General features: G+C 39.8%; 1 protein-coding gene across 1 annotated transcript in view; it reads right to left on the bottom strand.

The window, feature by feature from the left end:
- The window catches only part of LOC144084822 (uncharacterized), an 81,156-nt gene that overhangs the window by 45,335 nt on the left and 18,394 nt on the right, over positions 1-17,427 (bottom strand). The window contains exons 12-15 of the mRNA XM_077613594.1: positions 14,731-14,766; positions 13,766-13,795; positions 13,647-13,673; positions 12,643-12,696 (exon numbers count right to left, since the gene is read on the bottom strand). Of these exons, the coding sequence (XP_077469720.1) occupies positions 12,643-12,696; positions 13,647-13,673; positions 13,766-13,795; positions 14,731-14,766 (147 nt within the window). The remainder of the gene's footprint in view (positions 1-12,642; positions 12,697-13,646; positions 13,674-13,765; positions 13,796-14,730; positions 14,767-17,427) is intronic.

Raw genomic sequence — 17,427 nt, 5'->3', positions numbered from 1 at the left:
TTTCTTTTTTTTCACTTCCACTTTAGGGTATTTACAGGTCACTTCTGGTCCATTTTTTATCATTTCCTATTGATTTTGAGGAACATTCTGGGATGCTTTTTGTTCGTTTGTTGGTTCCTGCTGAGATTTGGCCATTTCCAGGTTGCTTCCTGTTGGTTTGGGGGCATTTAAGGGACTACAAACCATCAGAGCCGATAAGGAAATAAACAAAGCGCACTGGCTTAACTGCCATTTCAATAAGAGTAGTAGAAAAGCACAGTGTTAGATGTGTGAAAAAAAGAAACTGAAACATACAGCAGCTAACAGAAGAAAGGGTCAACATTTTTTCAGACTTTTCTTAATCCACATGAATCCAGCCCCCTCCTCTTCCTTCAACACTGCAGCGACTTGTTAAGCATACAAGGGAAGAGCAAACAAGGATTCCAGTACACATGCCCCAAATATGACAGCTAAGTCAGCAACAACAGCAATACTGTGGACTAACTCCTTAAGGATGACTTCATAATCCTTATCCCAAATGTCAACATATTTTCCAAGACATCCCATGACTGACTGCTCATCGCTTGCCAGAATAACCTCGATGGTGTTAAATGGTGAAGACAGAATGTGTTGCGTTTTGGGCAATAAAGCAAATCTACTGTGAAAATAGGAGGTAATCCACCTGGCGAATGCCCCCGCTGAGTGGGGTCAACAGATAAGGCCTTTTGAAACGAGCTCACCGGGATCCAGCTCAAGCCGGGTGCACATTCTGTCGCACAGTACAGATATCACTTTTGCTCTTATGTCATATGACAAGGACATTCACAATCTCAAAGTAGTAGCTCATGTATTTATTAGTCGGTCTATTGGCAACACAAGGGTGTTCATTCATTTTTTCACTTATTTTTTTTTTAAATCCTGTCAGTGAAGAGCCATTGTCGCACTCAACAGTAGTGGACTTAAATTTGAGTGATTTGGGTATAAAGAGGTGAAATTGTTACTCTGATCAAAAACTGTTTGAAATGTTATACTGCGAACAGTTCCCCAAAATGTCTGACAAACATTCAGGGTGCTAACCTCTCATTGTTTTGCCAAGGATTAAAAAAAAAAGTCCAAACATGGACTATAGATGCCTTTCAGGTGCCCCAGCTATTACTGCCTTAGACACATTATTATTTGAGTACAATATAAAATTGTACACATACATTGTGCATACAGTATATGACATATGACAACCAGATGGATTTTGAAAGATGGATTGAAATGTCTTTTTTTGTGTTACAATGGAAACGCTTTGTAATTCCGCCTCGCCGTTATCATTCTGCGCTTCTTAAATTCCAACGTCCCATGCAAAGTGCAGTTTTTCTTCCCTAATCACACAGTCACACCAGGTTGAACAGCATTCAGTGATTAATGAGTGCATGGCATCATTCTGTAGGTATCAGATTCACCTGCACTCCACATAGTTTTGGGTTTGAAATAAGTTCCTTTGACGTCTATCAAAAACCATCAGTCACAAAGTAGACCTAAGCCTGTATTTGTCTACCAGATCTTGACCTTTCCACGCAGGCTGGTTGCTAGTCCAAACATGGACCATCGATGCTCTTGGCAGCAGAAATCTTTGCTTTTCATTTCCTCAGCTTGTCTCCTGTGTGTCAACCAAGTTTAATGTCCTGGAGGCTAAACTTTCTGACATTAGCGAGCCAAGTTGATTTGCTCCAACGTTATGTAGCTCATAGGAGAGCTGACCTTTTCTTGACTGAAAGACTCATATGACACTCACACGCTTTCTGCCTGAGCAGAGAAAATGTCCGCCTCTGGGGACGTGTATTCAGGCCACCTGAGCCTTTGTCTGAACGCGCGACAGGAGTTCACTGGAAATTTGCCGTCAGCTGCAGCTGAATTTGTTTGGTAAACAAGTGTGCACAAAACTGCGCACAGGTCCTAATATCCCCCAGTTAATTAAAAATTCACAGAACAAGCTGCCCATGTCTTTGTGATCTAAAATAATGAATACCTTGTCAAGTTATACACGCAGAAAAAAATGATTGTTAGAGTATTTTTTCCATCACGCTTTTGTTTCTCCTCGATTCTACATGCTAATTGAATATCAGTAGCAGTGGTTTGTGTTCATTGTAGCATAGAAACAATTGTTTGCTTATTCAATGCCTCTCATGAGTGTACCATTATTATTCACTATTTGCTATCAGAATCAGTGTGCCCCCTCCTCCCCCAAAATCACATAGCAAAACATGTTATCCACATTTTTTTCCTTCTCATATAATCTCAAATAAATGCAAATGTATCTTTAAACTAAAACAAAAATCGAAAGAATAAGATTTTTCTCTATACACAACGCTGGGTGTAATTTTGCATTTGCCTGTCTAATTCATTTAAAGCAACATTACATTGTAGAATCCACTTACACTGATATCACATTAATAATTCACAGATTTTAAAACTCTATGCGACTCAACGTGTCAGACTAATATTTCCTCCACCGTCACTGGCCAGTGCTCACACTTGTGAGAAGAAAAAAATGCTAGAAACCACAACGCAGAGACCCAAATTGTACTTGCTCCCCCATTAGGACAAATGCAAATGTCCAAACTCTGGAGTGTCCATACTGAATGCCATCTAAGGACAATGCACATGCCCAGGAAAGAGCCGGCCGGGGCACTGGAGCTCAGTAAAAGCTTCGATAAATAGGATTTGTTCCAGTTGTTTACTGAGGGTTAAGAGAAGAGGATGGGGCAGGAAGAGAACGGCAAAGCCGACAGCTGCCTGGCAGGGGCTCCAATGCAGCTTAGCATTTTACCATTCTGACTGGCACACAATGCTCCCCTTTAACTCTCAGCCATCTAAATATTCAGGGTGGTATAAAGAGATGGCTGACACTGCAGCCGAGGTACGACGCAGCTCTGTTGGTCGAGATTGCGCATACAGTCTCTTGACTGGAGCTTTCTATGAGGAAATTTTTGCTCCTTGTACTCACTCAGTCATGCACCCTCTGAACGTGTGCCACTAGATGGCAAGCTGGCTTCGTCGCAAAGCCGAGCCAGGAAAGCCGCAAGCTCTCTTTTAAAGAGGATGGATGGCCTCGATGCATGAATGTATGAAGCATGTTTGGTAACATCTCTAATGAGGCAGCGCCGCAATTAGACTCCGGATAACGTACAGTAAAAGGGGACTGGTCAAATGGGGGGTTAAAAAGAACGAGAGAAGATGGGGAGGTGCCGGAGGTTTACATAAACCACTGTGTACCCTTACAAAAAGGGACGCAGGTGGCCGTAGAAAAGAAGAGCGTATTATTGGGTGAAATGTATTATTGAGCTACTTGAGCAAACTTCAAGCTCCTGCTACCGCACAGCAGGCAAACACCAAACAGAGCTGTAGGCAAGCACAGGAAATGCAGACAGGGGATGTCTGGAGGAACAAAGCCAAAGCAGTCCCATGAGTGTCTATTTTACAACAGCCACATATCCAGTGATGAGTTTTAAGAGCTCATTGACTTTAACAACTGCTAAGGAGAGGAAAGAGGGGGTGATGATATGAGGAGAATTTGCATTTTTATGCGGTGGCGATGATAAATCCACATTAAACTATGAATCAGACGAATATTTTTTGGTTTGCAGTGTTTCAACGCAAGCTGTTTCCGGTTGCCTGTTTGCCTTTGGAATATTCTCAGCCCCTAATGGATGCCGTTATTAGTCTTGGCGAGTTGAAAATTCACAGTCTCATCTGGACTTTTGGCTGCATTATTCATCCAGATTGCTCTCTTCCCATGTTTACAGAGTGCGGGTGTTCCATTAATGCATTCTCCAATAAATGAAGAGGACAACCTCAAAGATTTACTTTGAATAAACCATACTTCATTTTCTCGGACAAATATTTGAGGTCAGACACAATGCTCTGTGCAAATCCAAAGGGTGCTCGGTACCAGTCTTATGCGTCGTATAACCCACCATGCATAACAGATTACACTAAGGTCCCACATACTACCATCTGTATATTATCAGCCAAGTGCAAATGCCGCTGCCTAGCATTCCATTACAGTGGACACAGATGAATGTGCCTAAATTGGTCATGGACTAGACGGGAGCAGAATAAAGCCAAAAGGGCTGGAAGACTCAGCCGCCAACTACCACGCCTGTGTGTATTCTCCAGCGTTATGGGCTGCATCGTCTCCCCAAACGACCCCACAAGCTCTCTCCGCCTTTTGGCCGAGGCAACGGTTCGCATAAACACAGCTTATCGAGGGGGCAAGCATCAATCCGTGCCTCCCGCGTCGAAAATGCCCTTTTGAAAGTATTTACATTCTCGGCATTTCCTCGCCTTCACCTTAAAAGTGACCCGTCGTGCCGCGAGAGCGTCTTTGGACATAGCGAGACAGTTTGGCGCCGGAGAAAGCTCATTCTTGGAATGACTGCTGCCATGGTGTGATGGACAAAACACGAAGGAGTCGCAGAGGCCGCTCGCCCTCTGCCCGGTGACATAGCAGCCAGGTTTAGAGTCGGTGGGGGTTGGAAAGGTCTAGCAATGTTTGGAGCAACAATTATGAAGCAGGAAGCTTAGAAGCAATAGACTAAGTCATTCCCAATATCCCTCAACTTCATTTTTTGGCCATCTATCTCAGCTCATTTGGAATGGGTTACAGCCTCAAAATAGTAATTAGTCATTGAAATAAAGATTGAACATTACTTGGCATTTTCCCTCTGTTTTGGAGGCCTTTTGTATATTTGAAAATGATTCATTTCAAGATTAGAGCTTCTGTGGTTTCCTCCATTTTCATGCATTTGGGTCGACCTTTTTCCACCACCACCACAAACTCTAAGAATATTTACTAATTGAGTCATTGGTGGGAGCGTGTGTCAAGGTCTTAGATATACGAATGGGGGATGCGGACAACAATAGCAGAGTTGTCCAATGCTCACAGGACATGTTGACCTACATTACCCCTTGCTGAACACCCTTTTCTTCTCACACACGTGTACAAATACATTCCAAAAGGTAGGGAACAATGTGCAATCAAAGTGGTTCTCTCCAAGCCTCGCCCCCTCACATTCACTCCCGTAATTAATGGGCCAATTAATATGTGTTTATTCTGGACAAGCGCAGATGTAGTTCTACCGGTCCTCTGTGGGAACGGCGTGGAGTCAGACAGATAAATCAAAACTTGCCGCATCCGTCCTTGTGAGTGCCAAACGTTTCCCCCGTAACCTTCCTCGTTCCCAATGGCCCAAATGTGAGACTGCTTCTTAGCCAATCAGGTGAAACCTTTGTTTCGTGCCCCCTCCCAATGTACTTGACATTGACAAGATTAATTGCCTTGTGCACTGGGCAAATGTGTTACCTCCTGGTATAATACAGGTGTCAAAAGTGTGACTCTCTGGATTTCCTCAATCTGAAATTGAGGGGGATAAGAATAACCTGTTCCATTTTGCCCAACCAAGGGTTGACGAAGCCCTGCTTCTGCCACCCTGCCGGTAAAATCTCAAAGGGTGTAAATCGTGCTATAAAGTCTCAGCTGTGAGCCCTGTTGACCTGTAATTTTTCTCTCTCTGTCAGAGAGACTATGTCATTGAGTTTCAACCACATGTAACTACATATGTATATCAAAACACTGTACTTAAAAAGTGCTGAAAGGGCAAAGACACTGGAAGTGATTATTCCCCAAATTGAACAAGGACACACTATTATTTTTGAATATCTGTGGGAAAAAACGAATAAAATAAATATTCAAAATAATGTAACACGACAAGACTATTAATTATTATTGGGTATTAATTTGCATCTATCGAGTGGTATTCCGATGTCCTTGATGGGAATATCCGACAAAGGTTGGGCAAATGTTATGACAATAAGGTGAATGGGAAATTGAACAGCTGTATTAAAATAAGTGATGAAATTTAGTGGGTTGCCAAAATCAACCGCAGCCTCCCATGGAGAGCGTCTGGCAGGAAGGTTGGTGTTCTCACCAGGGACTCGTTACCTAATAATCTGGCCCTGCAGGTGTTCCCGTAGAGGTCAACAATCTGTTAGAGTCGCATCGCGGCTCAACGTCTGCCTCCGGGAAACCACCTTCATGAGCTCCAATGCCCTCAGATCAAACTATTTCGCTATTTGTGACTTTGCCGAGTATCACAACTCGCCAATGGCCATTACTTAGTGACCACTCATCCTAAAAAAATATTTTAAAGCAATTGAACAAGGAATGCATTTTAGAGCAAAAAACAAACAAACAAGAAATTCCTTACGCCGTGTAATGCAAAACAAATCATCTAATACTTTGAACTAGATGACACATGAATCACCAGCTTAAGGCCTATGTACTCAACTACTCAAGTTTTTATCCCCAAAAATATGCCACAGAGTTAGAAATGTTCTAAAACAAAAATCAAGGGAAAAATCCTAAAATGAGGAAAGCAAGCACAGAAGCCAAAAACTAAAACAGCGAACTATATGTTTTTTTTTTTTATTATTAACTCTTTAACTGGATCATTTAGTGCATGTTGTCAAATTTCTAAAATTGTTTTTTCGTTGTTGTTGCAGTTTGCATTCCTCTAAGGAGCTACTTCCAAATATGCAAACTGGCTCAGCGGTAAGAGCAAACGAACTTGAACAGTTGGTGAAAAAATGACAGAAGTGAAAGATTACAGAGTCTAGCTGTTCCTTGGACTGGTATCAAGAAGAAACATTTGAGTAGCGGATCAGTGTCGAGAAGACAAATAACCTTTGACATATGTCGGCACGAGGTTACATCCGGGAAATGTGGGAAAAGAAAATGTAAGGGGTTAAAGACAGCTGTCGCCGATTTTCAGTAAGTGTTTGAGATGGAAAACGTAAACAAACCTATCAGTTCCAAATGACAGCTCTTAGCACTCTCTTCCTGGACAAGTCCAGCTACCAAACACCTACGACAGAGATCTCTTTTCAACATTTTTGACAGATTAAATCCGCCATTTTAAAATGTTCCTGCAGCTGTTGAGAAAGGAAGTTTACTATTTAACGTGTATGTAGTGTACTGTAGTATCAAATGATTTGGTGACAGCTTCTGAATGTGCTCTAAATGTATTGGTCGTCTGCCGTTTATCACATAAGGCTTCTAACATGGGGATATCACATATGTAAGCAGCCTTGCATGACAATTACAGTATGCGATGCCACTGAAAATAGAGTGCCCTGTATATTAAATAAATAATTGAACTTTTTTTTAAGACAAAAAAGGTTTTACTCTTTAGATCTGGAATAAATGCTTTAGTTCAATCCAACAGGGAATGCTTGTTCTTGTTTTAATTTTTGTTATTGTTGTTATCAGTCGTTTCATGTTTGTATGCTGTTGCTATTTCTTGACATTTAAGACGCGCGTTTAGTTCGGTGCCTCGTGATCCTCCCGTATATCTAACCCGTTTGTTGAATATGACATAAATGCTGGAAACAATTTTTTGACAGTCGCTTTAAAATGTCATCTATTATCAAGGTTGACGGCAGGATTCTTGCAGTCATGAAAAATGAAACGTGCCGGTTAGGCTGTGCTATCAGCTTGTTTTCTCTTTAAGTAAAGCTAATTGAATTGAAGTCCAATTATATTTAGATAAATCAATATGCAAGAGGTTTACAACTGCACAATTCATTGGAAGGGGACATATTATTGTCATCGTAGGTTTCTGTGTTTTGTTCTCCTTAGGGCTTCTTCAAATGTCATCATTTCTCCCCCACTTTCCAGAGCACATCTTCTGGATGTGCAGTTTAATGGGAATAAACCAGTCATTATCAACTTTCCATAGTAGATTTTTTGGGGGAAAACACATAGATGGAGTAAATTTGCGTTGTTATGGTCCAGAGATATTTTTGGCTAATTACTGCACATCTAGTTAAAAAAGCTTGACATGTTGTCAAGTGCATATTAATAGAGCACCCTCCTATAAATGGGGGAATTCTTTAGAGGATGAGATCAAAATCCACAGGAAGATTCCGGTTCTCTCAGATATAGACCATGACTAAACCACCTCCCGACTAGCAAACAGTTAAGAAAACTACGAATCCAGTTTGACATTTTTGTCTTTAGCCTTAAGGAAACACATGCCACAACCAGGCACCCACTGTGAGTCTTGTGTAGTACCAGGAATATTTTCCCGCAAAGCATTTTCAAATATTTCGACCATGAAATGTCATGTCAAGAACAGACTTGATCTCTCCATCACAGCGCAGTATTGAAAATGGTCTTTCTGTCTCAGAAACTATTCCATTGTACAATATTGACTGTGTACAGAATGTTTAAAAACATTTGGCATTTTAGCTAAACTGATGTGTGAAAAACAATTTATAAAAAGGATTAAAAAAGGCAGATGCAAAATCTTTGCGCTGGATGAAAGAAATAAAATCTGAAATGTCAGATTTTAATGGATAAAATGCAATTTGAGTGCGGGTGAAAGGCCCACAAGATGTAGAAGAAGAGAAATACGCAGTACTTGTGGAAAAAATGTAGTGACACAAATTCATTCTTGCACATTGTGTTGAAAATCATTAGTTTGCAGTCTGTTTTACACCATGGCTATTTTTCTTCACACTTGCTTGTTGGGCTTAGACTTTTCATCAATGCGCGCAGAATGAACACACTTACTTACACAAAATTATAAAAACTTAAGTGTCATTAAGTCCACCTGCTCTTACTTGGACCTTGTGCTTATAATGCAGAATTTAGCATAACATCACGGCTTCTAATCTTTGGCCATTTTGTTTAATGCACTTTCAAAGTCCTTCTGGCATTAAGTGTCACTTTCTTCTATTAAAGATTAAAAAAAACCAAGCCGCATCACCATTAAAAGTAGGCGTGAAATTCAGGGGTAATACTGTACGTACATTGACATAAATTTCTGGACGATTGGAAGGGCCCTTACTTCTACCCTGACCAATTGAAGTGGTCATCCATCATGATAATAAGATAAAATCTAGATTCTGTGCTAGACTTTAGATGGCTGACCTCGCCGTGTAGTATATGCGTCCTTAAACCTCAAATTGTGGGAAGGGGGGAGGCGCATTGGCAGCATGTTCCCCATCACAACGTCCTCCACATCCCCTTGAAGCAACTAAGTAGCTTAGAGTGGTCTTATTTCCCTGCACTATAAATTGAAGTAGACAGTGTAGGGGATGGTCTGACTTGAATCTGCAACCTTGTGAAAGCTTTCCACTGCTGGCTATGAAGGATGTGCTGTGGACAGGTCAGCACCCGTCAGAATATTCTGTGTCATTTTGGCACGGCTATGGTGTCTTAGTTGTACCAATGAGTTGCAGGAGTAGGCTAGAGTCACTAATTAGCTGCGAGTCACTTGCCGAATCAGCTCGGCTACAAGTGATCCCTGGATACTGATACATGTCCACTCAAATAAAATGGCCTGTCAGGCCGTGGACACACAGGTGAGTTGACTTTCTGTGGCCACATGTGATTCCTAGAGTGACGAATAATAAGAAAGACAGCACATAAACAATCCCCAGGAGTCAAAGCTCAATAACCAGGTAAAAACAGCAGGGTTCTGTCTCTGGTAACAACATGACATAAAATGGTTATGCTACTCCTTGTGCACCAAAAAAAACCTTTTTCTAAAGTTGGCTATAATTCTGAATCTGGATAGTGAATCAGCTTTACCTTATTCCTATAAAGTATTTCACAGAATGGACCATACCTCAGTCATTTACAGTACTAATGCAGTACAGTACGATAATGGTGTAAATTTACTGTTGCCTTGAAATAACTACATTCCCAGCTACAATGTCTGAATAACACCAAAAGTATAATTGATCACTTTCGGCCCAAAACCTTCAATATTTTGTGTTGCTACTATGTAATTTCTGCATTACACAGAACATTTTTGCATAGTTTCCCTGCGCATTAGAGATTACCACTGCTATCCCACCACATGCATCACAATGGCGTACAGATGATCAATTGCTAGACCAGTTCATTACCCTTATCTTTAATTATTATCATCATATTGGAATGACTACCCTGCAGCCCATTTTTTTCCCCAAGAATGGGATCTCGTTCTGCTACAGTACTTCGCAGAAGGCACTGGTTCCTTCAGGGAACTGTATCTCCTAGTGCTGGCAACTGTTATGGGACACACTTATTTTTACTTCTCACTTGGTTGCTGCAAAACACACTCATTAAACTATCTCAAGCAAAATAAGTGATTTCGGTCTGATCAGACCACAGCACATGGTTCCGGCAATCAATCTATTCAGTCTGCTGTAGCCCTAATATAGTATTGGTGGGTTTCCTTTCGGGGATGACAGAACAATTAGATGTCATGTTCAGCGTATGCCTGCACACCCAATCGACACATATTGACACATGTTGCCTGAGGTGGAATATACTGGCCCGGGTGAGTAAAATGTACTGTATATGTGGTTTAAACGTGCTTATTTAATTTCCAGAGTGGTTACTTAATTGAGTAATTATCACCTTTCTAACAAGGCTAAAGGCAGTGCATTTTTTAATGTGATTATGCTATTATTGATTGTGTTGTAAACATGCCTGAAGGCACCCTTAGCCCTTTCTTTTTGTTTTCTTGGCTGGTCTCACGCAAGGACTACGTGCCTTTTCCGACTATTATTGGAAATTTTAAATTGTATGTTTGAGATCTTAGGTAGTGCTGAATACATTAAAAAAAAATTCTAACCTTGTTTATTTATCTATTTCTTTGCCTCAGCACGTAATCTGAATCAGTTAATGAACTAAGCAATCATTCCCACAGGCATAATTCTATCTAAGTGCAGTCAATTTGAGAACTCTACATTAATATACAATCTTTAATAAATATGAAAAAAATAAAACCTCAACAAAATGTAGTCCTCTAATTAACTGGGGACAAAAAGGTTCATTAAAATGTTTGATTTAGCAAGAAATTACTGATTTTGCCAAAAAAATCCAATTGGGGAGAACGCAAACACTAAACAGATGCGAATTCAGTTCCTCAACGTGTTTAGCTATTGAAAGATAACAGCTGACGAAATCTCATAAATTTGGAATACTGTTGGAACACATTTGGGGTGAAAACAGAAGGCTTACATTCCTGAGATACTGATGTCCAGATGTCTCCGGGTTTATTCCTGATTTTGGCTCTTCCTTAATCTGGAAATGTTTTATTTGCGTGGCCTACTTAATGCCGCAGAATCCTGCTTGATATTTTGCATCTTTCTTGGAGCTTAGCCAACTGTCTAGGTCCATTTTGTTTATTTTCTGGAAACAAGAATCTCCTATTGTCTATTTTGGGGACACCAGCAGAGGTATTCATGCCAAGCCGCTGACGTGGAACACAAAAGGACATCACCTGTCCTTGCTGCGTGTCAACTGGGATGTCAAGGAATAAAAAACATTGCTGCTGTCTGGAAATCTTCCAGCAGTGTGATGTCATTATGTACCACAACCTAATTTACGAAATAAAAAAAAGGCAAATTGTAGAAGACTGCCAACTACATTTGGCTAAATATAAATAAAACTATTCCACTCCATCCTTTTCAGAGTTAATTTTCAGCCAATGATAATATGTATACTTTATAATAATAATAATAATAATAATAATAAGGCAAATGAGGCTGTTTTTCTAACAGGTCCAGTATTGAGTATTTTTTTCCCTTGAGAGCCATTGTTATTCCTAAAAACGTTCAGCAAAGTGAAACAGGTCCAAAACATAATCGAGTTATGTGCCTAAATGTGTGTTTTTCCCTATTTTATACAGTTTGCCTTTCCATACATAATGCAGATGTAATCTATGAAGCAAAATGTTGTTGGTAGACCTCAAAGAGAGCAAATGCTGTCAAGTGGTACAACATGAGATTGATTCTTTGAACGACAATACAAAATATTGCGGATATTACCAGGTCTACCATGAATTGATCAAAAAAAAGAAACTTCAAAATGATTATTACGATTTGTATATGCAATTGTAACCAAATCAGACACAGTTCACCCATAGCAATAAAAGAATTAAGCCATTTTGGGATGTGCTGGCTATATAACACTAGGAAAGGGCTGCGGAGAACAAATCGAAATGTAAACACAATTAATTGTCCCTAGAGGAATTACAAACATGAAACAAGGAACGCAGGGGACAAATTAAGCAAGAATAGCATGAAAATAAGTGTGCATCAATTCCTTACTCTAGGTAAGTAGTGCAGTATACACTAACTCAATAGGTATTTAAGTTGGACAAATTTTAGCCTGGTGGTACAATAGGTTACAATTTAAAGGAGATAGAGCCGCAGAATAGAGAAAATATTTTCCTAAATATATAGCATTATGTTTAAAATTGACATACGCATATACATGTAGTCCATGGAGTGTCTCAAACTCTGAACTTCCCACCAAAGTGACAACGCAGGGGTCAATCATCCAGTATGCGCTGCCATGCTGTGACCGTCTGCTACCCCGTGGTTATATAGACCTTTCATTAATTGTCAAGCAGCCCATGTTTACTGCTGTCCGTTTTTGTCATTCTTCTCGTTCGACCACTGCAATACACGCGTCATCTCCCATTCCCCCGAAATAAAGTCAGCTCAGCTGCTGTTTGTTGAGCTTGCCACACAAGTCCCAGCCTTCCCCCCCAAAAAATGTGTTCAAGCACAGGCCAGGCAAAAAATCTTGGACTGTTTGTGTTTACTCACCCTTTTGCCCTCCTTGCCGGCTTCTCCGGTCTGGCCTGGCGCCCCGTCCTCTCCCTGAGGAGAAATCATGGATTGGAGTGACTCATGTGGCAACTCAGAGAATACTTCTTGCAAAAAGTAATGTGGGAAGACATTTGACAGGCAAGTGGATGACTAGGAAATTGTCTTGTCAGAAATAGGTGCTATTCATTCAAACACAGATGAATTAGCCACTAAGAGACGTCAATTCAACGTTTTACGTTGCCGTCATCTGTGTCTGTCTCATAACTCATTTCCGGTACTCGGACGTTTCGTCGAAAGATGTTTGGTCGCCGGACGTTTGGTCCCCGGATGTTTGGTAGAATGGATGTTTGGTCGAATGGATGTTTGGTCGCCAGGTTTTACTGTTGAAACCAGCTCTCAAAATTATTTAATTTAATATCTAATATCAAAATATCAACAGTAAACTCTGTCATAATTTGACAGCGAGCGAACCCAGCGACCAAACGTCTGTTCTACCAAACGTCCGTTCTACCAAACGTCCGTTCTACCAAACGTCCGTTCTACCAAACGTCCGGTCGACCAAACGTCCGGTCGACCAAACGTCCGGTCGACCAAACGTCCGGTCGACCAAACGTCCGGTCGACCAAACGTCCGGTCAACCAAACGTCCGGTCGACCAAACGTCCAGTCGACCAAACGTCTAGTCGACCAAACGTCTTTCAACGAAACATCCGGTCACGCTCATTTCCAGATTCAATTTTCATTAGCCTATCCCAGCTGACTTTGGGCGATATGCAGACCACACCCTAGACCGGTCACCAGTTTGAGAGACAAACAACCATCTGCACGCACAATCCTACTGCTACCAGCGGGAATCGAGCCCGCGCCTGCCCTCACCGGAGTCAGTCAAATTAACTGCTACACCGTCATGCGGCTTCAGATTCAAATTGTCTTTTGAAATAAATTGTTTTGTGAATGTGATCATGCGTATCTGTATTTTTATACTCATTAAACATTAGTTACCTTGTCTCCTTTGTCACCACGGGGTCCCTGAATGAAAAAAAAAAAACAGTTCAGAGAACAGTAAAAAGGAATCCATCATTATTATTGGAATCATTTTCGATTAAAAACAGGCAAATTACCTCATCGCCTTTCAGGCATTGCATTTCAGCCTAAGAGTCAAATAAAACAAATCAAGACATTACAGTTCCAAGCAAATATTTCATCTGTTAAGGACTGGCCCATGAAGAAGTGTGCCACACATGGTAAAACAACACAAGTTGTAAAAGCACACTAAGGCAGCACAACTGCTAACAAGGTAATTGGCCTGGGCCTTTAAGACCTTCAGAGAAGTGGGAGCATGGTTATTACAAGTCCCCAGACAGCCTGATGCCCACCACCCAGAAAGAGAAGACAGGCATTCCTCCGCAGCCGGCCCACAAAATGGACACAAGGCTAAACGCGTCTCCTTTTTCAGATACAAACCAAAGGATTGGTGTTCTCTTTCTGTTGGCATCCAGGAGTCAAAAGCTGTTGACTTTACTTGGAAACAGCTGCAGTAATGCAATGCTCCTAGGGCTTGTCCTCCGAATTAGTCAGAGGCCTTTTTTCAGATTTGGAAAGTTAACAAGACGACTAACAGCTTACGACACATGAGGCTACAAGCTTTGAGACAGCCAGTCGTAGTCATTTTTTTTTTTACTTGCATCCTCATCAGATAACTTTGATGTAGCTATCACAGATATCCTTTGCGATGACCTTTTGGAATCCCAATGTGACGCATACAGCAAAAAAAAAAAAACGATAAATTATTAATGATTTTTTTTTTAAATAGACAGTACAATTTTTCACTTCATACAAATCTTCTGGAGTCCAACACCAATAGAATTTGCTACCTGGATGTTTTATCAGTAGAAGGCTCATAAATGGGTGGAAAATTGTGATTTTAAGGTTGATGACAGGGGCCTTAGGACGTATTCGTACTAGGAAAATCTATAGTTGGCCTTCTTTGGTCCAGACCAAAATACAATGGACCCTTTTGGGTTTGATGTGTTCAATGTGATTCGTTAAAAGAAGATTTTGTAGGAAAACCGTACTGTAAACTTACAGGCAACCCTGGAGCTCCTGGCAGACCAACATCGCCCTGTAGACCAACACAGAAAAGAAGTATGAAAATAACATCAATAACCAATTAAATATGAGATTAAACAAAACTGGTGTACTTAATGAGGGGAAAAACCTCATTGTGCGGGCATTGCTTAATACATAAAAACGGTTATCGCACTGAAATTACAGTTATACTGAGACTAGATACTACATGGCTAAAAAAATACACTAGGAAAACCCATTAACTGATATTTAGAGTCTGTGGTTAAATGCCGACTGTCAAAAAGATTTTAACCCAGGACAGGTTTTTCTTGTCCTATTAATCCTGACATCTTAAAACAAATAAAGTGGTATAGTATGGAACGTTAAAGCTTTGCCGCATTAACGATGGACAGAAACAATAGCGCTGTTGACATAGACTCATAGAGGGATTGCTGGCGGTGAGGTGTATTTTGACAGCAACACAACAAAACATAATTGTATTTGCCGATGCTTTTTGCTCTGTGGACCACTTGGGGTGATGATCATTAATTTATATTTCCAAATATGCCTCTTTTGACAGTTTTAATAGAATAAAAAAAACCTATCCCAGGTCTGCAGCAGAAATATGACTCCCCAGAAATTCACTACCTTAATTATAACTTGAAGTTATGCAGACATAATATTGCATGTGTTGAGTCCCCAAAGGTAGTAGTCATAATTCAATAAACATCGATAAAAAAACTGTGTAGCAAGTAATAACATAGCACATGGGAAAATATTACAACGGTTAGAGTAAACATAATTAAAAAAAGAGAGCAATGTGTCTATTAAAATCCATAACAGAAAGTCAATCATGGAAATTGAATCTTCAAATGTTAAAATGAGGAAAGCATTAATGTATAATAATTCATGTTCTCATGATAATTTTTACTTCTTTTTTTTTTTACAAAGCTAAACACTTTAATTGGACGATATTAGTAGGTATGCGTGACAAATTTCCAATCAGTTTATTTACAAAATTCAAATTAAATAGATGATCAATTTTCCCCCACATGAGATAAAAGAACAAACAGTAGACCAGAAGGAGGAAAGCAATTACTAATATTTCGCATGTGAATCGATTAGACATGAGGGATTTCAATTCCATTTTCAATACCTTTTATTGATCCAAATCCCCATTCACATTTAGTGAGTAAATGAAATAATGCACATTTATATAATCTATACAACATAACTGTGGGATATAACATAAACGATGTTTTGTTGTACTGGAGTGTATGAACATTTAATATTCCTACACTCTTCTGGAGGCATATATTAATATATTTGAAATCAACCACAACGGCAAAATATTAATGAAAATACAATCAAACACTAAATGAAAAAAATACTATCCAAAATATTTGGTATAATAACTAGTTTTCAATACTACATATTACAGTTTGTAACATTGCTCACATATTCATATTCCCCTATTCCTGCCAGATATGAGTATTTCTCAGCTAAACCAATCGTGTTACTGGCAACCACTTCACCAAAAGAACTATTTTAGACGCTGATTTAAAACGAATACCATTCAACTGAAAGCTCAAAATGCCAAGCGATGAATATTAAGCACTGGCCATGAAGTAACCAGATTTACTCCACATATTTTTCTTGTGTACTTTTATTAGCATATGTATGGCAACTAGTTCTGGGTCACCTGTTGGACCCTGAGAAGGAAAACATACAGGTGTATGATTTTCGACCAATGAGATGAATGGCTTCATTCATAAATCCCATGGCTGTGTGACATTGTTTGTTTGTCAACATTTTTGAAAACTGAAAATTAGGAAAGGCCTTACACTATATATAAATGCGCATAGGACTGCAAAAACACAATCATTTCTTACAGTCAAATAATGTGTTAGTGGGGCTATTAATAGTGAATTATATGCAAAACATGTTTGCATACACCTGTATCCTCCACATAATGTATTCTGTATTGCCTGTAAGCTTCTTTTGAAAAGATATCTTTCAGAAAAACACAACTGGAGCTAACATTTCATACCGAATGATCTCAGATACTGTTATTTACCCATAATTCTAAAAGCGCAAGTCTCTTTACGTGGGCAAATACAATGTCTGTATATCAAAATGGTTCTTCTTGTCATGAAACATGAGTGTCAAATTCACAATTGACAGGCAGAGCACTTAACGGTGATAATGTGACACACGAGGGGGGAATCCTGCAGCTAATTTTTTCATGAAGTTATTACGTAGTCTGCGTGATAAGAATCAAAGAGTATTGAGGTTCAAGGCTCAATTTGATAATGAGCACGTAAACAAGTTGAGGTTCAGACAATTACAGGAGGGAATTTGATTAATTGGATTTTGCCAACCTTTCAGTAATGAGCAGCACTGCTCTCCTTATTGTTGTGGGAGGGCTTGGAAATATGATCACGATGCATTTTTATTGGCATTCTTTAACAACCGTTAAAAGATTGTGATTCCCAATCATATATTTGCGAGTGGAAAACAATTAACCTCAAAGATTTTACACACCCAATCTAGTCATAAAGAAAAAGGTGCACTGTTTAATCAGTTTTCAAAGCTATAATATGCACAATCTAATCACTGCACAAGGTTTAATGTTACCACATCGGAAACATGGATGGATTCCTCCACAATATTTAAGTGATACATTGGTCCTCAATCTTTTTTTCTTAAATACACT

The sequence above is a fragment of the Stigmatopora argus genome, chromosome 11 (genome assembly GCF_051989625.1).
Source record: "Stigmatopora argus isolate UIUO_Sarg chromosome 11, RoL_Sarg_1.0, whole genome shotgun sequence".
NCBI classification, from domain to species: Eukaryota; Metazoa; Chordata; class Actinopteri; order Syngnathiformes; family Syngnathidae; genus Stigmatopora; species Stigmatopora argus.
Note: the sequence above shows the minus strand (reverse complement) of the source record. Positions and strands in the feature narration are given on the sequence as shown.